Source organism: Camellia sinensis, chromosome 2 (assembly GCF_055761805.1).
Source record: "Camellia sinensis isolate YWXY chromosome 2, ASM5576180v1, whole genome shotgun sequence".
Lineage (NCBI taxonomy): Eukaryota > Viridiplantae > Streptophyta > Magnoliopsida > Ericales > Theaceae > Camellia > Camellia sinensis.
Genome location: NC_138962.1, coordinates 203737057 through 203763251, shown reverse-complemented (window position 1 = coordinate 203763251; position 26195 = coordinate 203737057). Strand labels below are relative to the sequence as shown.

At 35.0% G+C, this 26195-nt stretch overlaps 2 protein-coding genes and 1 long non-coding RNA gene across 7 annotated transcripts; 2 read left to right on the top strand and 1 right to left on the bottom strand.

Annotated features, from left to right (window-relative positions):
- Positions 1–412: 412 nt before the first annotated feature.
- Positions 413–958, top strand: LOC145819794 (uncharacterized). The gene is made up of 2 exons (XR_014360569.1): positions 413–519; positions 600–958. It is a non-coding gene; the product is annotated as an uncharacterized LOC145819794 (long non-coding RNA).
- Positions 959–2316: 1358 nt separating this feature from the next.
- LOC145819376 (uncharacterized) lies at positions 2317–3704 on the bottom strand. The gene is made up of 2 exons (XM_082913360.1): positions 3632–3704; positions 2317–3059 (listed from the first exon to the last, which is right to left on the bottom strand). The coding sequence occupies exons 1-2, from the start codon at positions 3663–3665 to the stop codon at positions 2317–2319; spliced, it is 777 nt and encodes a 258-aa protein (XP_082769486.1). The 5' UTR covers positions 3666–3704.
- Positions 3705–14186: 10482 nt separating this feature from the next.
- LOC114258418 (uncharacterized) lies at positions 14187–18569 on the top strand. 5 transcript variants are annotated; one of them, XM_082916612.1, is made up of 8 exons: positions 14225–14270; positions 14935–15034; positions 15532–15922; positions 16032–16189; positions 16270–16350; positions 17361–17436; positions 17527–17619; positions 18175–18569. In XM_082916612.1, the coding sequence occupies exons 3-8, from the start codon at positions 15544–15546 to the stop codon at positions 18336–18338; spliced, it is 951 nt and encodes a 316-aa protein (XP_082772738.1). In that variant the 5' UTR covers positions 14225–14270; positions 14935–15034; positions 15532–15543; the 3' UTR covers positions 18339–18569. The 5 variants fall into 5 exon arrangements, with proteins under 5 accessions (XP_082772736.1, XP_082772737.1, XP_082772738.1 ...); XM_082916615.1 differs by having other exon boundaries at positions 14253–14347; XM_082916610.1 differs by lacking the exon at positions 14935–15034 and having other exon boundaries at positions 14187–14270.
- Positions 18570–26195: the final 7626 nt, after the last annotated feature.

Here is a 26195-nt window from a genome sequence, read left to right as displayed (position 1 = left end):
TCTGAGCACAGAATTTCATCAAGATGACAGAAAATCAAACTTTTCGAGTGTCCTTATTTGACAATCATATTGAAACAGCATGGAGGAACTATAGGTTCCTCCATTTCTCAATAAATACTGGAGGTAATGAGAAGTCCACACATGGAAATCACTGGACCTTGCTTGTCCTGGACAAACAAGACAATTTATGGAGGTTCTACAACTCACTGAGGCCAAGGAGGGATGATGCAGAAGACAAATATGTCAAAGATGCAAAACAATTGATAACGAGTGCAAATTTCTCTGATCCATCATCATCTTTATGTGATGATAATTTTCATAGAATCCCATTGACTTGTCCGTAAATTTCTCTGTTATATAAAAAAAAAATTTTTTGCAGCAAGATTACGTGGAGAATTTTTTGAAAGCTTGCCTTAAAAGAGACGCTCAATCACAACCCTCTTTCAAATTAATAAACTCACAAAACACAAGTTATGACTTTGAGTATGTCAACAATGCTCCACAACAAGAAAGCGATTCGTAAGTTTCATACATCTATAAATAAGATAATTTGAATTGCATGTTTCTTAAAACTAACCATACTTATAATTTGTATGCAGTCTGGATTGTGGCCTCTTTGTCTGCTATATAATGAAACAATATAGCAAGCATGAACCTATCAGCTCCAAATTGTCCACACAAGAGATAAAGTTGATGAGGGCAGAACTCATAGAGAGATTTGTGACCGAAGTTGGCCGGTCATGGACTGAACCAATTGAAATACCCCCAGAAGAACCACAAATGTAATAGTGAAACTAGTGAAAGGAAGACAATGTACATATCCACACAGAGAAAATTGTCTCACATATATGTATATATCCTTTCTTGTTGATACATTGAAGGAATGATGATCCTTGACATATATGTATATATCCTTTCTTGACTAATCTAAATTTCAATTTTTTTTTATTTCGACTAATGTAAATTTCATACCTATCGATGGTTAAATATATATATATATATACATATATATATATATATATATATTTTATTGTTATTCACAGAGAAAATTGTCTGCCAGAGAAAATTGTCTGCAGAAATTTCTCTGGTATAAACTACCAGAAATTCACAGAGAAATTTAACTTGTATCGTCCCAAGGGGATGCCTATATGATCATGTAATCTGTAATACTTTGTGTTCGTACAAAACAATCATCAAACTCAACAAAACACAAAGCACACAGTAATTTTATCTGCCACTGAAAAATTTCATTGCATGAATTTCAAATTTCAGAACACAATGCCCAGATAGTTTTCTCTGATGGTGAAAAATTTCTCTGGATGAATTTGAGAGAATAGAATTTCTGAGTTATGAATTTCTCTGGGTTGAGTGATTTGGAGAGGAGGAATTTCTCCGAGTTGGTGAGGAAAATTTCTCTGGCTTTGACACAAATTTCTGAGTTGAAGTGAGTCCAGAGAAATTCTTCCCTGGTCCAGAGAAATTCTCAACTCAGAGAAATTCCAAAAGAGCTTGATTTTGTTTCTTGGTTGTACAATAATTTTTTGTATGCTCTATCTGCTGTGCACATTTCTTGAAATGACTGATATGAAGCTACCAGAAATTTACAGATAAATTTAACTCATATCTCACCAAAGAAGGTGCCTATATGATTATTCAATCTCTAATGCACTGTGTTAGTACAAAACAATTATCAAATTCAAAAAACACAATCCACACAGTACTTTAGTCTGCCATTGTCAAATTTATGTGGATGAATATGAAGCTTCAAAACACAACACACAGAATTTTCTCTGCCATAGGAAAATTTCTCTAGATGAATTTGACAGGTACTACAAAACCACTGCCTATAGTATATATCAACAAACACACTTTAACTGATATTGAAAAATTTCTCTGGATGAATTTGATTGATATTATTATATACACTGTCTAAAAAATACATTTCACAAAACAAAATACACAAAGTAATCATCAAATGTATTATTCCATCAATAAAATGTATAATCCTCAACTATTTAACAAAGGTTCCTTGCATGTCCTCTTATTATGGTGACCAATACTCTCACAACGACTACACTTAATCACCCTTTTAAACTCTCCAGTAAAAGCAATTCTGTTCTTCTTCGGCCTCCCAGCAGGTCTCTTGCTCAATGGAGGTAAAATCATAGCATCTTCAATGCTACACACAGGTTTTTCAACAGTTGGAACTGGGCCAATCGAAAAGGAGTATGCTTGACGATACATATCAGCATGAAAAAATGGTTCAACAAATGAATTTAAATTCTTTCCACTCCTAAAAATTGCAGCAACAGCATGTTAACATGGATACCCATTTATTTCCCATTTTCGACATGAACAAGTTCTCAACCCAAGATCAACCATAACCGAAGAAAAACAATGCACTTCAAAGACATTATCAGATGATAAACTCACATTCCATGTCCTCCCGTCCAAAAAAGACTTCTCCAACACACTATCCATACGAGGACACAAAATTTTATTCCATTTACTAGAGAGCAGCCTCCTATCAGACCTCATATTCATGATTTGCAACCGTATCATGTCCACCAAATTTGTTATTGGCAAGTGCCGAGCTTCTCGTATCCATGAATTGAATGACTCAGCAACATTTGAATACATCTCACCATAACGTTTCCCTGCAAAATATGCATCACTCCAATTTTCATATGGTAAACTTCTCAAGAAAACACTCACAATGTCTCCTCCCTCACTTTTTAACTCATTTAACTTGAAATGAAATGATGCCTTTGTTGGAGCATATGCACATTCTGAAAACTTGGACACAATCGTCTCCCTAACCAAATTTGTGTTTCCACATGACAACTTATCCCTCAAATTTCTCTTTAGATGTTCCAGACAAAATCCATGAAAGCAGTTAGGAAAAAACCTAGCAATTCCCTCCACAATTCCACAATGTCGATCTGATATGAAACTTATCACCCTTTCTGATCCTAATACTCCATATAAATGTTCAAGAAACCAACACCAATTGTCTTTATTCTCAGCATCAACAACAGCAAAAGCTACAGGAAAAAAACCTACAAAACAAATAGGAACAAGCATATTAGATACACACATGCAGAGAAAAATAGAACAATAAACAACCAGAGAAGTTTGACATTGCCAACATCCAGAGAAAATTCACACATTGGCAACATCCAGAGAAAATTGAATAAGTGACCAGCTACAGAGAAAATTCACACAATTATAATATACAGATAAAATTCACTTAGTGACCACCTACAAAACAACAGAGAAAAATAGAACAATAAACAACCAGAGAAGTTTGACACTGCCAACATCCAGAGAAAATTCACACATTGGCAACATCCAGAGAAAATTGACTTAGTGACCAGCTACAGAGAAAATTCACACAATCATAATATACAGAGAAAATTCACTTAGTGACCACCTACAGATACAATTCACACAATGACAACATCCAGAGAAAATTCATACACTGACCAAAATCCATTAAAAATTCTCACAGTGGCCACAACAATAGAAAATCCACACAGTGGCCAAAACCAGAGAAAATTCACATTCACTCAATTCCTACATGTATAGAAAATTCACATACTTAGATAAAAATAGATATATTTACAATTACCTTCATTCCCATCTTTCCCCGTTGCAGCAAGCATAACTCCTTTGTATCGTCCTTTCAAAAATGTTCTATCAAGAAAAAGCAATGACCGACAATATTTGAAACCAACAATGCATGCATGAAAAGCCACAAACACTCTTTTGAAACGCTTGTTATCTTCAAAATCTAACTCAAAACGACTCCCTGGATTGTTCTTCAATGCCTCATCAAAATACCACCGTAATTGATCAAATGACAAACAAGAATCCCCATATGTACTACATTTTGCTTTTTCAACACTCAACCAACCACAATTATAACTAATTGAGACCCCATACTTGTCTTTCATTTCTTTCACAACATCCACTGGACGAGTTAAAGGTTTTGCACTTACCTCTTCAAGTATCAGCCCAGAAACCAAGCTGGAAGTCATCCTTGAATGTTTACTCATACGAACTGCCACACCACACGTATGTTCATTGTTCAAAGTCCTTATGTAGAAGAACCCATTTGTTTTTTCAACAGAAGCATGTACACGCCACATACATCCCCTTGATTCCTTATATGCACATTCTGCCGTAACCCTCAGCTTGTCATTTTTAACATACGTAAACTGAAAACCAACCTCAATAGCATACTTGCATAAAAAAGTACGGAACTCAACCACACCACCCTCAAACTTTTGTCCAACACTCGTAATATTATTCCGCCAACTAGCCAACAATAACACCTTTTCTTGGTGAGAACAAAACTTAAAGAGTGAATTCCTTTCAACATCCACCAGCCTATCACACTCACCATCCACAACATCTACCCAATTAGACCCCACTTCATCCTCTTCATCAAAAGTACTACATCTACTAACTGAAACATCAACTATATCAACACCGCTTGCACAAACAACCCTCAACATATTCAGAAAATCAATATTATTTCGAACCATACAATTCGGATGGCCCAAAATAGAATATGAAATACACATAGTTTCAGGTTTCAAATTCTCAGATGTTTTACACAAAATGCCAACCAATTCCTCAAAATTCAATTCGCATGAAACATTAATGACAATAGTATCATTCCCATATTTGCACAGCAACAACACTGCACTGTCCATTGAAACTGAAACAAAAAACAACAAAAAAAATCACAGAAACACTTCACAAGAACAACATAAATGTCCAGAGAAATTTCTAAAAATTATAATTTTCTCTGAACTTAAAATAAAACTCCAAAGACATCTACAAACTGATATTCACCTTCAAGATGATAAAAAACAAAATCACAGAAACTTAATGAATCACAGAGAAATTTACTGCTAACTATTAAACACAATTATAGAAAAAAAATCACATAGAATACAAGTCCAGAGAAATACTTTTCTCTGAACTACAAACTGAAAGTGAGTAACAAACTTACAATTTTCTCTAAACTACAAATACAAGTCTAGAGAAATTTATGAACTTACATTCACTTTCTCATATTCTATCTCCATTACAAACTTATAATAATATGTCCATATGCACTTATAATTTCCTCTGGACTACACAAACAATAGTGCAGAAAATGAAATTTCTCTGGTTTGAAAAAACATAGAACACAACTTATCATTCATCAGCATGTTCATAAAAAACAGAGCACCAAAAATGAACTCTAAACATCAAAATCACCTACACTGTAACACTATCTGAAATTGATCAAAAAACAAAGAATGAAAAATTAATTCCAAAAATAAAAATCAACTCTATCAAGCTGGCCTCTCTCTAAACAAAAATCAAAATCCATTTGGAATCTAAATCGAAAACAAACCTAATTCAACTCAACTCAAAAACCTACGCGATCAACACACTGTCAACACTCTTTCAAATTGATTAAAAAACAAATAATAAAAAATTAATTCCAAAAATAAAAATCAACTCTATCAAGCTGGCCTCTCTCTAAACAAAAATTCAAAACAAAAATCAAAATGCATGTGGTATCTCCATCGAAAACAAACCTGATTCAACTCCACTGAAAATCTACGCGATCAACACACTATCACACCACTGAAATCTCCGATGAAATCTCCAACGAAATCTACACGATCGTAGCAATCTTTCTCGTCAACTCCACTGAAATCTCCGACGAAATCTCCACCATAAAATCTCCACTGAAATCTCCGACGAAAACTCCGACAAAATCTCCACTTCAAATTCGGTTTCCAAAATCTATCAGTTAAGTCAACAATATAATATTCAAACAAATTTATGTTATAAAGGAAGGGTAATTTAGGTACTTTATAACCTAAAATAAATTTGAGGGACCTTAGCCATCAAAACATATTATAAAGGACCTCTCCTCATATCAAAAGTAGAGGAGGGACCTTAGGCCAATTTTTCCAAATAAATATTCAAAAAATTTAAATCGTAAAAATTTAAATAATTTAAATATTCAAAAAAATTTAAATAATTTAAAATGTTAATATTTTAAATTTAAAAACAAGTATATACTCAAATCGTAACTAAACACATAACACATAAAACAAAAATCAATTAAGAAATTATTTTTAAAACTCATAACCAAATACATAACTAGAAACTCCATATTACTTTCACAACTCCACACTCAAATCGTAATCAAATAAATAACAAAAAAATTAAAATATTTAAAAATATTTTTATAAAATAGAATTTGAATTTATTTTTAAAAAATATTTTAAAATTTAAAAAATTAAAATCGTAATATTTTGAAATTAAAATATTTAAAAATATTCAAAAAATTAAAAAATTAAAAATTTAGAAATAAGTCTATACTCAAATCGTAACCAAACACATAAAACAAAAATCAATTAAGAAATTATTTTTAAAACTCATAACCAAATACATAACTAGAAACTCCATACTACTTTCACAACTCCACACTCAAATCGTAATCAAATACATAACAAAAAAATTAAAATATTTAAAAATATTTTTATAAAATAGAGTTTGAATTTATTTTTAAAAAATATTTTAAAATTTTAAAAATTAAAATCGTAATATTTTGAAATTAAAATATTTAAAAATATTCAAGAAATTAAAAAATTAAAAAAATTGTAACATATTTAAATATTAAAATATTTAAAATCTTAACAAAATTAAAATATTTTTAAAATATTTAAATATTTAAAAAATTTAAAAAATTAAAATATTGATTTGAATTGAGTTTTAAATTATGTGTTTGGTTATGAGTTTTAAAAAGTAATGATTATGTTTTGAATTGAGTTTTGAGAAATGAGTGCAGAATTATGATTTGAAAGCTCAAAATAAATAATATACTCAAATCAATGAATAGAACTATAATTTAAATTGCTTACCAAATGAAGCTTAAGATTTTGAGATTATTATTTTGAGATGGATGAAGTATACAACCCGAACATTCTACGATAAGCCACTTGGCCCACGCCACACAAAACAAAAAGGATATATTTTATTATTTCATAAATACAAGGAGGTTTGAAGGGAAAGGGACCATTGTGACTGTTGAATCTATGTATGGTTCGATTTTGTTTGATAAGTTGTGAATATGACCGTTGGAGAAAGCTCTGGAGAGTTGCAACACACATCGGAGGAACAAGATCATCTAGATCGGAGTAACAAAAAGGTGAAAGAGCCAGCCTTAGAAGCCATGACTTCGGTTGAGGGGCATAGTCATGGGGTAGATGCCCAAATGCATGAGGTTCCGATGGATCCAAATGCAACAACGGGCCAATCTGTTTCTATGAATGGAAAGCTAAATAATCAGATCAAAGAGAAATCATTCAAACAAGTGCTCTTGCGATCTAGATTCAATGAGAATGAGAAGGAGAAAAGCTTTGACTGTGATGCGGAGCACCTCACATCGGATGAGGAAATGGACGATGAGGGTGAATCAGAGGGAGGTATGGAAATCATTGGCAATGAGTCCAACCCCACAGTCAAAATCCCTTCTGGTTTGCTAAAGAAGGTCAGAGAACCCTGGAAAAAGTGCCTTATTGTGCGGTTACTGGGTAAGAATATTGGGTATAGTCTTTTTGTTACTCGAATACAAAGAGTATGGAGCCTTCAAGCAAACTTTGAGGTACTGGACATTGGAAATGGTTTTTTCATTGTGAAGTTTGAAATGATGGAGGAATACTCTAAAGTCTATACTAGTGGACCATGGGTGGTTATGGATCATTATGTTACTGTGTGAAAATGGTAACCTGATTTTAAATCCGATGAGGCTGAGAAAGACACAACTGCAATCTGGGTTCGATTTCCAAATCTACCAATTGAATACTATGATGAAAAAATTCTATACCACATTGCTAAGGCTCTTGGCACACCATTAAAAGTTGATATCAATACGGCTATGGCCGCCAGAGGCAAGTATGCCCGAGTTTGTGTTGAAATGGATCTCCGTAAGCCCCTAACTTCGCATCTTAGAATTGGTAAATATAACTATGTGGTGGAATATGAACATGTTCATCTTCTGTGTTTTGCTTGTAGAAGAGTAGGGCACCGAAAAGAGAGGTGTAAAGAATTCCCGATGATAGTGCCGGAGAAGATGAATCCAAGTAAGGCCACTACTCATCTAGACACTAATGAAGCAGAATCATCCAAGTCCAGGGAACCAGAACAGGTGGATGGGTTGAATAAGAATAGTACTGAAGGTTTTGGGCCTTGGACCACTACACCCAGTAGAAGACGAAAGGCAAAAACTTTGAAGCCCAAACAAAAAATAACTCACATCAAGGGGAATAAATTTGAAGCACTACAGGAGGAGCCCACCCCAGTGGGGACATTCAGGCCACAACAGGCGCAGGAGATCCCATCTGCAATAACACCTAGTGAGGTGATAAGAGAGATCCCAAATGATATAGAGCAAGGCCCATCAGGTAGTCCACTGGTAGTCAACCAAGCAATGGTGATAGACGAAGCCCAAAAACACACGGTAAGCAATATAGATCAGCTAAAGGCCAATAAGAAAGGGCCCAATGGCATAGCTTCGAGAATACAAGAGAAACATTCCAAAAAGAAATCAAAAGGGACTAGTATTATTTTCAAAGATGTCAGCTCTGATAAACCAGCTGGAAAAGTAACGCCTCCTCTCAGTCATTTCACTGACCCTCCACAAGCACGAAAAACAGAGTCTATTCTTGATAGCTCCCACAAACCCAGACATCGAAAACCTCCAGACTTGTTTGAGAAGGTAGATGGAGGAATCAGTGGAAGAGATTCAACTAGTGCAACACTGAGTGGATTAATTTAGAGCTCTAATGTTTTTAGAGACAGGGAAAGAAGCTTATCACCATGTCGGCGTAGATTGGTAGAGAAATGAAGCGAAGCTTCTGATTCAACCATGGAGGAAGACGGATGCACACAACGTGAATCACATTGTGCTGGTGAAGCCGTCGTCAACGCTGGAGAACAGTCTGAAGACAGCAAAAGTCATCTTGGGCCTCACTGAAGAGGAAGATATACCACAACTCCAAATGTCATCCATGGATATTCTGCTTTGGAACTATAGGGGTGCGGGAAACGATTGATTCAAGAGGAATCTGAGGGAAATTGTGAGGCTTCACAGGCCAAATATGATCATCCTCCTAGAAACTAAGGTGGAACTTAGTACTATGGGTATGTGTTTCAATCAGCTGGGGTTCATGGCTTCAACGCATGTAGACCCAGTTGGCCGCAGTGGGGGAATATGGATGCTTTGGGATCCCAGTCAAGCTAATGTTCGTGTTACTGAGGCAAACTCCCAATTGATTACTGCAACCATCTCTAAACAAGACTATCCAACATAGGTGCTCTCCGCAGTATATGCCAGCCCAAATAGCCGGATGAGAGACGAGTTATGGGAAGGGCTTGAATCTGTAGCCCAAAACACCCAAGAACCATGGCTGGTTGCCGGTGATTTTAATGACTATTCTAGCTCTAAGGAAAAACGTAGCTTTTCAGTTACTCAACATCAAAGCCAGAATATTAGTCAAACTCATCGGAGAAGCAAAAAATTTGCTGAACGAATTAATGATTGTAATCTTATGGATATGGGGTGTGTGGGGCCAAGGCTTACTTGGACTAATAATCGTAAAGGGTGGGCTAACACCATGGTCAGGCTTGACCGAGCCCTTTGTAACATGGAATGGTGAACTCTCTTCCCTGAGGGCTATGTTCGCAATCTTCCACGCACCTATTCGGACCATTCACCACTTATGGTCTTCACTCAAGGTAAATCTATAACTCCTTCTCCTGTTAAATCTTTTAAATTTCAAGCTGCTTGGGTTACTCATACCGGTTTTCGTAGACTTGTTGAGGAGCAGTGGTTGCCTACTAACCCATATCATCTTTTAGATAATCTTCACTCCTTGGCCCTTTCGGCCACAGATTGGAATAGAAATGTGTTTGGAAATATTTTCAGGAAAAAAAGGTGGCTCCTGGGACGTATAAATGGCATACAACCTGCTCAAGCCGTTCATTACTCCCATAACCTCCACAGCCTTGAAAACCAACTTATTGAGAAATTCAATGAAGTCCTTTACCAAGAGGAGTTGTTGTGGTTTCAAAAGTCCCGTTCTAACTGGATCACACAGGGAGAGAGGAACACGAAATTTTTTCATCTCTCCACCATTATCAGAAGAAGAAAATCTAAGATTGATGTGCTCAAAAATAATGATGGGGTTTGGGTAGATAATTCTACTGAGTTGAAAGCCCTGGTGAATGAGTACTTTAAGAACCTTTTCTTTTATACACCTACTACTGCTTTTTCTCATTGGAATAATCTGTCTAGGCATCTCACTACTGAGGATAACCTTGACCTTGTTAGAAACATCACTCCTGAGGAAGTTTGGAAAGCTGTCAAGAACATTCAAGCTTTCAAAGCTCCTGGGAAAGATGGTTTCCAAGCTTTTTTCTATCACACATATTGGGATATTGTTGGGGGTTCTGTTTTTGAACTTGTGCGTAATTGCTTCTCTACCAGAATTATCCCTCTTGACATTAACAGAACTCTTATAGCTCTCATACCTAAAGTGGATAACCCCGAATCCATTAAACAGTTCCGCCCTATAAGTCTCTGTAATGTCACATATAAAATCATTACTAAAATTCTGGTTAGTAGATTGAGACCTTTGCTTAATGGTATTATTAGCCCAAACCAAAGCAGCTTCATTCCGGGGAGATCTACCAGTGACAACATTATCATAACCCAAGAAGCTATCCATACCGTAAGGAAACTGAAAGGCAAAGCAGGCTACATGATATTTAAGATTGATTTGGAAAAAGCCTATGACAACATTTCCTGGGAATTTCTTGAACAAACTCTTTTCGAATTTAATTTTGACTGTAAGTTTATTGAAATGGTAATGAACTGTGTTACCAACTTAAGTACCGCAATTCTTTGGAATGGAGAACCGCTGGAAGAATTTAAACCTAGTAAGGGACTTAGGCAAGGAGACCCGCTCTCTCCTTACCTCTTTGTTTTATGTATGGAAAGGCTCTCAAATATGATCAATCATAGAGTGGAGGCTAAGGACTGGAGGGGATTACCTTTATCTAAGAAAGGTCCTAATATCTCTCACTTTTTTTTTTTTGCTGATGATTTAATGTTCTTTGCCAAAGCTGATGTTGTGAACTGTCAAACCATTCTTGAAGTGTTAAATGAATTTAGTATGCTCTCTGGGCTGAGAGTTAATCTCACCAAATCTAAGCTCTTTGTTTCTCCAAATGTGGATAGGAGGAAGGCTAAAGACTTGAGTCATATTTGTGGTATTGGTCTAACTCAGAATCTAGGAAAGTTTCTTGGAGTTCCCCTTTTGCACTCCAGAGTTAACAAACACCATTTTATACCTATTCTTGAAAGAATGCAACAAAAGTTTGCTGGGTGGAAAACTGGGGTGTTATCTCTAGCTGGGAGGGCAACACTGATTCAATTAGTGACCAATGCCATCCCAGCTTATACCATGCAGACATTGGAGCTTCCTCGTAAGGTTTGTGATGAGATTGATAAACTCAATCGTAATTTTCTCTGGGGTGATTCCTTGGAGAGGAAAAAAGTGCACTTAGTCAACTGGCAACAGGTGTGCCATAAGAAAAAGAATGGTGGCCTTGGGATTAGAAGGGCTAGGGATCAAAATCTAGCATTACTATCCAAGCTTGGCTGGAAACTGTTGAATAAGGAAGAGGGTCTCTGGTTGGAGGTCCTGAGAAATAAATACCTGGGAAATTAACACTTTCTCAGTAAGAGGAAGAGTAAAGTTTCCTCCCATATCTGGAAAGGGATCCTGAATACCAGAAATCTCCTTGTCAAAGGGGTTCATTGGACCATAGGCTAGGGCTCTAAGGTGAGAGTTTGGAAAGACTGGTGGTGTGGTGAAAGGGCCTTGGTTGAGGCTCCCACTACTAACACAAGGCAAGCCATTGAGATGGAGGATACCACTGTGGACTCCCTTGTTGATATTAATGGGGAGTGGAATTTAACTCACATCTATAACACTTTTCCTATGCCCATTATATCTGAGATTCTAAAAATTCAGCCCCCTAGAAATAATGGTGGCAGGGACAAACCGAGATGGAGAAAATCTCCTGATGGGGATTTTTCTACATCTAGTGCATATGACCTTATTATGCAGTCTCAATCCTTGGAGAATAATTGGGTTTGGCTTTGGAAACTCAAGATTCCTCCAAAGATTAAGAGCTTCTTGTGGCTTATTTTGATTGGGAAACTAATGACAAATAGAATCAGACACACGAGGGGTTACAGTGACAATCCCAATTGCCCCAGCTGTGAAACTGTGGAGGATCAAGACCACTTACTGCGGCTCTGTCCTAATGCCACGAATATTTGGAAACAGGTTTTTGATCAAGCTTGGTATTTGAAAATGTGTGTTCTCCCTTTTGATGTTTGGTTAACTCTGAATATTAAAGGGAAGCATTCCCAACCTCAGCTTTTTGTTATCTCTCTATGGATTATTTGGAAAAATAGAAATAAATTGATTTTTGAGAACAAACAACCAAACTGCCATGTTTCGGTTAAGCTAATTTTTTATTACACTAAAGAAGTTAAAAAAGCCTTTGAATCTGTTGTTACTACCCCTTTACAGACTAAAAGCTCATCTTTGTGGTTGTGTCCACCTGCAGGGAGAATCAAACTCAATACAGACGGAAGTCTTAAAGGTACTAATAACAATGGAGGATTCGGTGGGCTGTTTCGGAATGAGAAAGGAAGTTGGATCAGTGGATATTATGGCAGAATGGAGAGATGTACCAGCTTGGAGGCAGAGCTCTGGGCAGTGTATCAAGGGCTCACGATCATTTTGCAGCGAGGTATGAACAAGGTAATCATTGAAACGAATGCAGAACAAGTGGTGCAGCTACTAAATGAAGAACCAGGTACTAAATGCCCTTTTCGTGGCATTGTGGAGGACTCAAGGATCATCTTGAGGGGATGTGAGTGTGCAGTCCAACATGTCCGCAGAGGAGGCAACATTTGTGCAGATAATTTAGCGAAACTTGGAGCTAATCAACCTCTTGAGCTGTTCATTGTGAATGAACCTCCAGACGAAATTCGCCATGCGTTAGTTGCGGATTTGTTGTATCTGGATGGATGTAATGAGGCCTAGTCCTCTTGTTTTTCTTTTAATTTCTGATGTACCCAAAAAAAAATAATAATAAATAAATACAAGGAACATTCTGGCTCTAACTTTAAAATAAATAATAATAATAAAAAAAAAAAAGTCCCGAAATTACTTAAAATATGAATTTTTCTTTCTAATTTTAAAAATTATAAATATTTCATTGTTAAATTTTTTTAATTAACAGAATTAATAAAAAAATGATATTACTAATTACTTTCATATATAAAAATAAAATCATCTAAATTATTAATTAAAATATATTTTTGATATCATTAAAAATATTTAATTGATTTAATAATTTATTAATAAAATGAGACATTTATTATATAATTAAAAAATTAAAAGGATATGATATAATTTCTAAAATTACAAAATAATTTATATTTTAAACCAATCTATTTGGCCTTTTTTAAAAACATGTTAATAAATTACTTATTGACTTATATTAACTGAACTTATATTTATTACATCATTTTTTTTACGGTTTTTTTATACGTTTTTTTTATAATGAATAAAAAAAATTAAAAAATAAGTCAGACTCTATTTTTTCCTCTATATATAAATCGGTTCTGATTCGTAGTTTGAATTTGGAGGCTCGAATTTGGCTCGTATTCGGAGAAGAAGAAGAAGAAGAAGAGAAGGAGGAAGAAGAAGGAGAAGAAGAAGTGGACTGGAGGGGGCAACAAAATTGGGTGGAGGCGGAGGCAGAGAAGGCGGCGGGCGGAGACAGAGGCAGAGGCGGGGCTGCGATGCGACGATCGGCTGACAAGCGACGAGTTGCCGACAAGCTGCAACGACGACGAAGACTCTGTTTCTCTCTCCCCTCTACTCTTCTCTTGTGTTCAACGAAGAAGAAGAAAAGAAAGAAAGAAAGAAAAAAGAAAAAAGAAAAAAAAAAAAAAAAAAATCAAAACTCAAAACTCAAAACTACGTCGTTTCGGGTTTCTACCCGCATTCCACCTACGAGTCATTAATCATATATAAATTCACAGGCTACCTATTAGCATATTCGATTCTGGAACTCTCTCTGTCTCTCTCGACATTTCTTCAAAGGTATCTCTCTCTCTCTCTCTCTCTCTCTCTCTCTCGCTCTCTCTTCCATGGATTTGAGGGTTCGAAACTGCTAGATTGTAAGCTCTGTTCAATCTCTGTTTCATTTGCTCTTAGCTTTATCAATCTTCACCATCCAATTAATTGCATTTCTTCATGGCATTTTTGTCTGCGAAATTCTTATTTTGTGATTATTGATTGTTGTAGAATTTTTCTTACGCTCTGTTTGGTTCCTGAGAAAATATCGGTGAAACAGAGAATTTAGGCTTAGTAAAGGCAAAATTATATAGTTTTGATTGATTTATTGTTTTTTGTAGAAACTTATACACTCGAATTAACTCAGTTCTGTGAAATCGAAACAACAAGAGACGATCGTATTGTTAGGGCCAAGTTGTGCTTTCGTTTTTTGTGTTCCCCACCGCCCCCCCCCCCCCCAAAAAAAAAAAAAAAAACTTTTTCATATTTATTTGTGTAAACGGTTTTCGAAAATTCGAAAACAATTTTTCGAAGTTGTTTTCAGTTCGTTAAGCAAGTCTTTTTGCTCTTTTTATCTGTTTTGTTGAGGATTGATTAGTTTAGCATTTGATATCATCTTCTTAAGCTGTTGGTTTTTTAAGCTGATTTGATATGCTTGCTGCTTTTTGATTTTCTTTGTCGTGAATAACAGAGTGGCTCAACTATTAGGCAACATAAGGATCACCAGAAAATTAAAAAAAATTATTATTGTTGAAGGCCTCAACTTTTCAGAGGCTTCCAAAAAACTTTTGGTGAGTAATATGATTAATCGTTCTTCTTTGAAGGCAAGGCACCATATTGGCCGTTATGCTTATTGCTTACCTAGGTTACACGTGCATACATATACATGTGCACGTTTACGCAAACAAAAATGGTTCCCATGCATCAATATTAATGGGTTCATGCACTTGCCGTTAATTTGTTAGTGGCTGTCAGACAGTTTGATATATATTGTTGGGTTCATTTCTTAAAAGTTTAAGATTTTAGGATGAGTGGTGATCTAACTTGTTATCAGAGCTCTGGTTGGGTGAGTTTTTGGATTCAAGTCTCTCCATTTAGATTTGGTCTTTGTTTGCATACATTCTCTTTTTTCTCTATGTATGGATGTTTGCATCTCACGCAAGGGAGAATGTTATATGGCTTGATGCACCACATACATGTATATTTCTATAGATTGTCTTCTTATTCTTCTTCTTCCTTTTTTTTTTTTGGCTGTTGTTGTTGAATTTTCTGTTTTTTGAATTTTTAGGATTCATAGGAAATGCAGAGGGATAGAGAAGTCAGAGAAGGGTCCATCAATTCAGGTGGACTTTTTGATAGTTTTGGGAGCTTTGGAGGTCTTGGCCGCCAAAGGAGCATGATGTCCAGCATTTTCAGAGGAAGGGATCCATTTGACGATCCATTCTTTACTCGCCCCTTTGATAGTATGTTCGGACCTAGCATGTTTAGTTCAGGCAGTCCTTTCAGAGATTCACCACAGGTTGGTGGATCAAAGGGACCAGTTATTGAGGAACTAAATACTGATGATGAGGAAGAACAAGCTGATAACATGGGTGCCCAAGAGGATAAAGAAAAAGTTAAAAAGAGTAATGGGTCAAACAAAGCTCCAAATGTTGAGCACCCCGATGATGAAGCTGATGGTAAATTGGATTTTTTGTTTAGGTTACTTGTACGTGAGAAGGTGTTTATATGAGTTTGCAGTTGTATCTTGTTCACTAATGGGAAGTATTTGCTATGGTTACCTGGCAGAGAGGAAGAGCAAGGATGTGACTTATAGGACTGACTACAATAAGGTTGCAGTGACAAAGCCCCGGGCTCAGAGTGTCAGCTTCCAGAAAGTCACATATGGTGGTATAAATGGGGCTTATTACACTGCCACCACAACCCGAAAGACTGGCGGCGATGGAGTAAGTTCTATTTTGTTGTTCTTTAGGTAAGTCAATTTGTTGCTGGTTTCCTTCAGTTTAATTATGTTGTTGGGATTCAGGTGGTGCTGGAAGAGTGCAAACAGGCAGATAAAACAACGGGACAGGCAACACATAGAATCTCTCGAGGAATACATGACAAGGTATTTTCTTCTGTATGAAGTGTGAAGTGTTTTCATGAGTTGGCTGGTCATTTCCCCCCCTTGTTTTTAGATAGGTAGTCGGCCCTTATCTACAATGTTATGGGGTCATATATTATCTTTTACTGTGTATTAATTGTAATCTTCCTTGAGGAATTAGAAAACAAAATTTACAGGGAATAAAATTAATTTTGATATAAACATTATGGATGAAGTAGTAAAAAGAACAGCAAGGAGTATGCAAAGCTAGTATGTGGCTCGAGATGCATCTGACAAAGAACCCTACAAAGAAATCTAACATACTGCAGTTTGTTGGACTACACATACTGTCCGCATCCCTAACTACACCAACAATTTAGGACTGCTTGAAGCCGTTGAATGAATGCTGAACCCTTCTAGAAACTTAACCTGAATTAGCAACGAGAAATGTTTGATATTTTTAAAATCAGCCTTGCTTGCTAAGAACAGATTGTGGATTGAGGAATTAAATGTGGTGTTGCACAATAAAGATTCTGTCAGTTTTTGCATTCTATTAGCCTTGGATTGCAAACTTTACTTTCAATTTTAACCAAAGGCTTAGGTCCTCCTGCAATTGTGTGTATTATTAGTTGGTTGAGTTTGTCAGAAACATATTGGTGCCTGCGTGTTTGTGTTTGGGATATGATTGCTCCATATAAGTCCTTGCTTCTTGTTATTATCAAGAACATGCCAAGTTGTTTATAGTGGTAGTTTTTTGTTGTGCGTGTGTTGGTTACATTCTGGCTGATGCACTCTGTTGTCTGCTTGTTCCACCCAGAAAACTCTAAATAATTTGGATCATATGGTTACTTAGGTTGCAGGATTGATTGGTTGATGTTTGATAAATGCTTAATCTTATTTCTTAGGAATATTTCATAGTTACTTCACGCTTTGTGAGTTCAATGTGATTACAAACTTTAGTAGCATGTTCCGCCGATTGATCTTTGGATGGAGATTGAGATTGAGTTGGTTTTGTTGTTTTGTTACTTACATAGGGCCATTCAGTTACAAGGAAGCTTAATTCTGATGGTAAGGTGGATACAATGCAGGCCTTGCATAATTTGAATGAAGGTTTGTTCCTGCTATCAATTGTGACAAATTGCATTCCTTATATTACATTGTTGTCTAAAACAGAAAGCTTATATTGTGGTGTTGTCTCAGACGAGCTTGCTGGTTTTGAACAATCTTGGAAAGGTAATGCAGAAAGGCATTTGCCTGGTTGGGATGATAGGTTCAACTTCAATGGTACTGCAGGTAAGCATGTCTTCTTCTTTTTTGTTGTTGTTGTTGTTGTTGTTGTTGTTTTTCTTTTTTTTCTTTTTTTTTTTTTTTGGAATTTTAAGATGATCCTGTTGCTAAATCTGTAACTGTAAGCATGTCCAATTCATTGAATGGTTTGTGTCAGAGTTGAATGTATTCCGGCTATTTGCTGTAGCAAGTATTTTTTGGTATCAATAGTGTACCTCCGCTCATCTTTGTTGAAATTTGCATGTCTGGTTGACTTTCTTTCTCCTGTCCTCTACTGGTCTGGTGCTAATTTTACTAGTCGACTTTTTGTCTTTGTGGTTTATTTCTACATGTATTTACCATATGCAGTATAACCAAGTAAGACACTATGATTACAATTCATTGCAGTAATTTTACATTTTGTAATTAGATCAAGGACATGACGGAATGGCCTTGAAATTTCACCTGTGTCCTTAAATTTACTGTGGGTTTACAGTGCTGGCTGATTCTTTCTATAAATATGTATTTCTATATTTTTATTAGACATGCACTTGATTTCACATTCAAGCAATGGTTTTGCAGGTGCTAGCAGCAGTGGACAGAGGGGACGTGCGAGTGGGAGTAGTTGGCCCCTTCCAATCGAAGGGTTTCCTGCAAGGACTCGAACAATGGGAGCTTATAGTGATGCCAGGACGTCATCTTCTGGCGGAAGACCTAAAAAAGTGGTCACAATTAATATAGAATAAGTCAGAAATGCATAGCAATGCGGCAAATTGCCTCTAGTAGTAGCAGTAGTGATAGGTAATGTTAGCAAGGATTGGTTCTATATGTTGTCTTGTCTGGAGAATAGATTTCATTTTATTTTCATTTTTATGGTTTGGGTTGGCTTTGTCATCTCTGTATTGAAAACATAATATGTTGGTTGCATTTTGAACCCACTTGAGATGAAATTTTTTGGTTGTGGTTTGGTTGGCTGATGTGCTACTCTGCTGTCTGAAATTCAATGGCCCTCAATGGGATGAAGGCCAGGGAGGAAGAAGAGAAAAAAAGAGGATATTTGGTTATGTGCATGTTATCCTCAGCTGTTCAAATTTATAATAATGGCTCTATTCGTAAAAAAAAGCAGTTTTAATACTTACTTTTTTGGCTTTTTACGAAAAGATGTGCAGAAAAGTAGAGAGATGATGTGACTAGTTTTAGTTGGCTTTTTGACTTTTTGGCTAAAATAGTCAGTCCCCAAACGAGGCCTAAGGCCTCGTTTGGGGACTGACTATTTTAGCCAAAAAGTCAAAAAGCCAACTAAAACTAGTCACATCATCTCTCTACTTTTCTGCACATCTTTTCGTAAAAAGCCAAAAAGTTACTAAAATAGCCTGTTCCCAAACGAGGCCTTAGACTAGTAACTTAGTTTTTTTGGCCAAAATCGATTGAGTGGTGACAAATTTGTCCTTATTTATTTCTTTTACAATATTTTATTGATCAAAACATTACATAGATAGTGCTTCACCACAACTACTAGACAACATTTACTGTTAGCATTGTGGCTCATATAACAAGCATTACATGCACATTTTTACTCTCCCTTCTATTTGATTAGACCATCTCCCCTCTCTATTTAAATGTCATCAAATTTAAATTTGATGAAAAGTTTATAAAAAGTGAGTTTCAATGTTTTCAATAAAATGATATTAAATAGAGATTCCTCCCCTCTCTATTTAAATGTCATCAAATTTAAATTTGATGAAAAGTTTATAAAAAGTGAGTTTCAATGTTTTCAATAAAATGATATTAAATAGAGATTTCATCAAATGGAAGGGAGGTTTGATCCTTCATTAAATTTAAATTGTTATTGTTGGATCGAATGTCCATTTAAGGTAATTTGACAGTTTTTTTTTAATGTCTGGACAACTTCTTGGACATCTACTAAGATGTTTTCTCGGACAATTGGAAATGTGAAAAAAATTGATGAAAATTTTAATTTTAGTATTGGAGTATATGATATTAATTCAAACTTTTCATTAATTTTTTATTCAAATTTGATAAAAAAAATTTATTTTTTATTTTTTTGGCAGACATAAGAACTTCAACTAAAATATACATTAGTACATAGTAGTCCATACAACATACTAGCAAATTAACTTATTATGATTACAAGCAGAAAAAGAAATCAAAATAAAGCAAAATATTTCCTACTACCTAACCATTGTCAAAAAGAAAAGTTCACATCTCCATAAGTCAGGATACGAGAAAATGCAGCAATACGTGCCAACCTCCTAACAAAATGAAAATAACTTTTACATGTTAAGGAGATTTTACAAGAATGAAAGTGCTGCGCAACCAAACAAATATCAAAAATCCATGATACCAAGCTTGCTTCAATGTCTTTTGTTCCCTTCAGCTGTTCAAACAAAAATTTGGCATTAGTAAAGACATTTTTGTTGAGTGAAAAAAATAAAAATAAAAAGTTAATTACATTTTTAATTTGAAAAATACTACAAGTTCCAAATTTTCTATTAAATAAATTATCAAATGTCTCACATGGGTGTGAGATCTACATTCATGTGAAACATTTAGTTATTTATTTGATAAAAAAATTTACGAAAATGCTTCCGATCTCGAAAACTTGATCACTAAATCGGCACTAATGACGTGGCTGCCAACGTGGAAAGTTGAGGTAAACTCGCCCGTTTCTCCCTCTTTCTTATTCATATCAAATTTCAAATTCATTTTCACAAAACAAGACTCTCTCTCTATTCTTCCTTCTCTTCTCTTCTCTGCTGTGCCTCTTTGTCGACGAGCTCCCGACGAGCGTAGCTCTCCAACAGCGGCGAGACGACGAGCGTAGCTGTCCAACCCCGGCGACGATCGAGGTTGAACGCAGCTTCTACAACCCCGACGAGCGCAGCTTCTCACGAAAACGACGAGCGCAGCTTCTCAAGACGACCGACGACGACCGAGTCTCTCTCCGTCATCACAGATCTGTCTGCACAGGTCAGTTCTCTCTCTCTCTCTCTATATATATATATTTATATATCTATATCTATACACCCTGATTTGTTGAGATTTTTGACTTTGATTTCATGCCCTGATTTGTGTCTTTCACTTTGATTTCATCTGTTTAGGAAGATTTTGATTTTGATTTTGGACTGATTTTGGACAGAAAAAAAATAATTTTAACTTAATTGAAAATTTTAATTGTAAAAAATTTCAACTTTAATTTTTTTTTTCTGTGCGACTTATTGAGAGAACAGTGACCCTAAGGTTTGTCAAATTAAAAAAAAATTGTTTGGAGGAAAAAGAACATTTCAACTTTAATTGAAAAAAAAATTCACAACACATTTCAATTGAAGTCAGTTTGTTTAGAGAAAAAAGAACAGTCTAAAGTTTGTTTGTAATGGGTTACCTCATTTTTTGGATTGATGGGTTAGAGTCATTATGTGTTGTATTGAAATCTTTGGGCAATTGAGTTTATTGGAGAGACTGTAGTTCTCATGATTCTATGACGTAGAAAGTTGATATGCACATAATAAGCATGTTTCATGCAAGTTTTTTGTTTTTTTTTACATTAATTTTCAAAATTTGAAGGAGAATTAACAATTAGTGTAAGTTTAAAAAAAAAATTCAGATCAATGGTAAAGTTTACAAACTTCAATAATTAAAATTAAGAGACCTGCAGAAACTGTTAGAATTAAGAGACCTGCAGAAAAAAGAATTGAAAGCATTGAAAAGGGCACCCAAGACATGGAACTAGCAACTACATAATACTTAGTAAGTAAAGCATATGTGCAATTTAGCTGAAATTTTCTGTAATGGAAATTTGTAAAAGCTTAGATGATTCAAAGAATGAAGCATCTGGTTGAAATATAAGGGTCAAACAGGATTTGCCTAAAAAATCTAAAATATATATTTGGTAGAGAATATATAAAAATGCTTAAGGATATGGCCTCTTTGCTAACTTGCAATTTTAATTGATCTGTATACTGCTTTATGCTTGTTACATACTATAAATCAGAGTTTCTAAATATGGAACGAAAATACTTCATCTGACATACAACTTTTGGTCATCAATTGTTCAGCTTCAACTTGTGGCGTCAACAAAAGCTTGCATGCTTTTATGTGGTATTTTGTTATGATGAAATTGAAAAAGATTGTAGAACTATTGCTGAGCCACCATTTGTAGTGTAGTAGCTGAGGAAGAGTGGAAGTGAAGGAGACAAAGAGGAGAGATTATAGAGAGAACCAAGTTGGCTTGGTTCGATTATTGGTTTTACTATTCTCTACTAGTTAATATTTAGAATGCCATAATTAGAACAGTTACTAAAGCTAGACACAGCTTAGTTGGGCCAATTGTAGAAGACTTGCATAGTGCCTGTCCAGGCCTATTCAATTGAGGAATAAAGACTATTTCTCATGAATGATGCAAGACAACAATGCTGCTGTCCTCTTCAAGTCTTTTGTTGGACTTGGTTGGATTCTGTTCCACATATTTTAAAGAAGCTCTTACTTCTGTATAGATTGTACCTTTTTTACTTGAGTAAGATATATGCGTGTGTATATGTATATTTAGTTTGGTTTAGGACCTTGAGTAAACTGACCCTGCAATACATAGCCAAACAGCCTTTTTTTTTTTTTTTTTTTTGAAGTCTAAAACTTTGAACTGGGAGCAAAACAAAAGCACTGATGAACAGAGCCAAAACAAGCCAATCAGGTTTTGGTTCATATTCTAGCTTTCACCAAGAATATGTAGAATGTGGCCTTTGTAGAGGTTAGTACTCTGATTTCTTTGGGTGAACTAACACTTCAACTAATAACTGATATCACATATGACATATCAAGGCCATAGCTTTGAATGCACTTAAGTTCTCCATTTTCTGAGTTCCCATTTGGGAACATATCAGCTGCATGCTATTTTTCTTTCCGCATTGGACAGTTGAACCTCACCTAATATAAACATATGAGTCCTTTTACATTAATTTTCTAATTTTGAAGGAGAATTAACAATTTAGTGTAAGTTTTAAAAAAGAAAATTCAGATCAATGAAACAAGTGAATTGAAAGTCCAAACGAGTACTAGTATTATGTACATTAACCAATTATTCACTTTTTAATAGTATAGTTAAGTACACCAGTTATGAAAAAACTACTAAACCGTTCTAATAAAATTTTAATTATTAAAAAAGTATAGAAGACACTAAACTTAAGAATTTGTAGCATGAACATGATTGTGTTGATTGAATTATTTACATGATTTAAAATTTTCCACAAGTTCTAGAATAAATTCCAACTTACAGCAATAAATTCCATGTCTCTCTGGTTACCTATTTATAGAGTTGTAGTTAACTTTATTGGTAGATGAGGAATAATAATATCTACTAAACCCAACTTCAAGGGAATTTGAGACATATTCCAACAGCTCATCTCACAACCACTACACACAAGACCAATTGCATTTAAAAGTGCATGCCCAGCATGATGTTATAATCATGCTGATTGGCCATAACCTATGGCCCCAACAGTGGCCACCCCTAGCCTTCAAGGAACCACCTTTGTTTCTAGCAAGTTAAACAGTTCTAAGACTAATACACTAACTGATTGAGATTTCGATTCATATTTTTGCATATGTCAACTTCAAATGTTAACGGCAGTACATCAGATCAATTGACATTTTGCAACAGATATTGTCTTTAATGTCGGAAAAAAGCAATCATTCGAATTTCGGAGACGGAACGAAACAAGAATAAGCTTTTTTATTGTTGTCCTGATTGCAATGGGTTTATTGGATGGTGCTTGCCTACCAATGTTGTTAAAATCGGGATCCTACGTTGGATCGTTTGAGGTGTTTATAGGATCGGATCGAGAATCGTAAGATCCTACCGAAAAAGACAAATTACATAATAATTTAATTTAAATAAATATTTCTTATAAAGGATACACAAAATGAACTTATATTTTATTAAAAAGAAGTGAAGATATTGTGAAAAATATAATACTCCATGTAAAATGTACATATAATATTATGCAATAGAAAACTCGATGGTAAAAGTTCTGTATTTTATCAAAAAAGAAGGTGAAGAAGAAGAAGAATTCTATAACAAAATACTTTACAATGTACAATAATGCATAAAAAGTGAAGAAAAAATATTTAACAAAATTGGATATGAAAATAGATTAAGAACTCAAAAGAGTAGCTTAGTCGAATGATAAGGTTTGTCATTAGCATCCCTGGTGGAGCGGATTCGAGTCACAAAAATAATTTCTCCAGAAATTGGGATAAAATTACAATCATCTTACCCTTCTTAAATTCCGCTAAAGCTAAGTTTGTTTTTCCGACTATTTAATTTTCTTAAATTACCGTAATATTTGAATGTTTGCTTCCTAGTTTGTTTTTCTTAGTCTATTTGATTCAATACTACTTAATTTTTATTATTTATTTTGACAACATAAATTGATATTTAGACAACAAATATAAAATTTACAACAAAATATGTCATACAATATAAAACAAGGCTTGTAAATTGGATCGGATAGGATCGGATTTGGATCGGGATTCCACGATCCTATAAGATCCCACTACCAGGATCGAAAGATCCTACTTATAAGGAGTTTTTTACACGATCCGGATCGATTGCATTCAAATGGATCGTAAGATCGTAGAATCGTAAGATCCAGATCGGGATTCTGATAACCATGTTGCCTACAAATTCACAACGTAGGGAGGAAGGGCAAGTGCGAATGGACAATACACCAACTGTCACCGAACAACTTCAAAGTATGGGCGAACATGTTCGATTTCAAAGCGAACAACTTCAATTTCAAAACGTGCAGATGCAAAAATTGCAAAGAGACATAAATAGAAATTCGTGTTGTATTAATGGGATCGTCATCTTGCTTGTAATTGGTGTTATATTAATTACGAAGATGTAATAATTTTTATACAAGTTAGAACATGTAATTGGTGTTGTATTAATTATGAAGATGATATGTATGAAGATTGATGATATATTACAATTATGGATTGAGAAGTATGAATATGTAATCATGTGGATTGTTTGTTATCTGATTTGACTGATTTTGGACTAGTTTTGGATTGATTTTGGGTTGATTTTGGACTGATTTTGTGCTGATTTTGGACTGATTTTGGGTTGATTTTGGACAGATTTTGTGCTGATTTTGGACAGATTTTGGTCTGATTATTATGAGAAGTTATTTGTTTGTGTGTTTGAACACATATTTTGGACTGATTTTGGACTGATTTTGGGCTGATTTTGGACTGATTATTATGAAAAGTTAATTGTTTGTGTGTTTGAACACATATTTTGGACAGATTTTGGACTGTTTGTCTGTTTTTGAACACATTATGTATGAAGATTTATTTGTCTATTTGAACACAGGTGCTTCACAGATTTGGACAGCTTGTTAACACACATTCTTGACAGATTGTGAACACAATTTCTGCACACATTGTTGACAGATTTGGACACCTTTTCAACACAGATTTGAACACTGGTTTTTGACAGTTTTAAAGACAGGTTTTTTTCACACAGTTTTGAAGACAGATTTTTCCACATAGGTTTTTCAAAACAGCTTTTTTGAACATTAGTTTTTCACACAGTTTTGAAGACATTTTTTTCACACTGGTTTTTCAAAACAGATTCGAAGACAGGTTTTTTCCACACAGTTTTGAAGATAGATTTTTCCACACAGGTTTTTCAAGACAGCTTTTTCGAACACTGGTTTTTCACACAGTTTTGAAGACATTTTTTTCACACTAGTTTTTCAAGACAGATTTGAAGACAAGTTTTTTCCACACAGTTTTGAAAACAGATTTTTCCACACAGGTTTTTGAAGACAGATTTGCAGGCATAACTTTTGAACAGATTTGTAACAGATTTTTCACACAAATTTGGAACACATTTTTGACACAGATTTTTTGAAACACAGATTTTGGAACACATTAAATTTGTAACAGACAGAGCACAAATATAACATCAATTAAGAACATTAACTATAACAACAAAGTAGGGAACAACATCAATTTGTTCTTAACCAAAAATACATTAAATAAATTATTCAAAACAAAATAAACTCCAAGTTTAGTCACATAAAAGGCATTACAATTACAAGTTTCCAACTAACGAAAACTACCACCATGGTCATTGCGGTCCATTTGTACATTCAAGTCAACAAATGAAGACGGTACGGCTCCATAAATTTGATGCGTAGCAGTCATGGATTGTTGAGTTGTCATAAATCCCGGTGTGCCTCCAATACAGTCTGACAGGGTCAGAGATGTGCTGACTCCATAAATTTGAGTTGGGGCATTCATGAAACTTTGTCTTCTCATAATGTCCACACTTGGCAGGGTGAGAGATGTGCCTCCAATAGCATTGACCATGTGTCCCTGTTCAATTAAAATGAAATGTTAAAACCAGTTTACTAAACATTATTGAAAAACAGTTTGCTCGATGTACACGTGCCGGCACACACATACTATTTTCCATGCCAACCATATAAGGATAAAGCTTTCTACGTGCACTACGTTCAGGTTGAGATTGGCATTGACCTTCACCTTCACCTCCACCTCCAATCACTTTAGTACCCTAT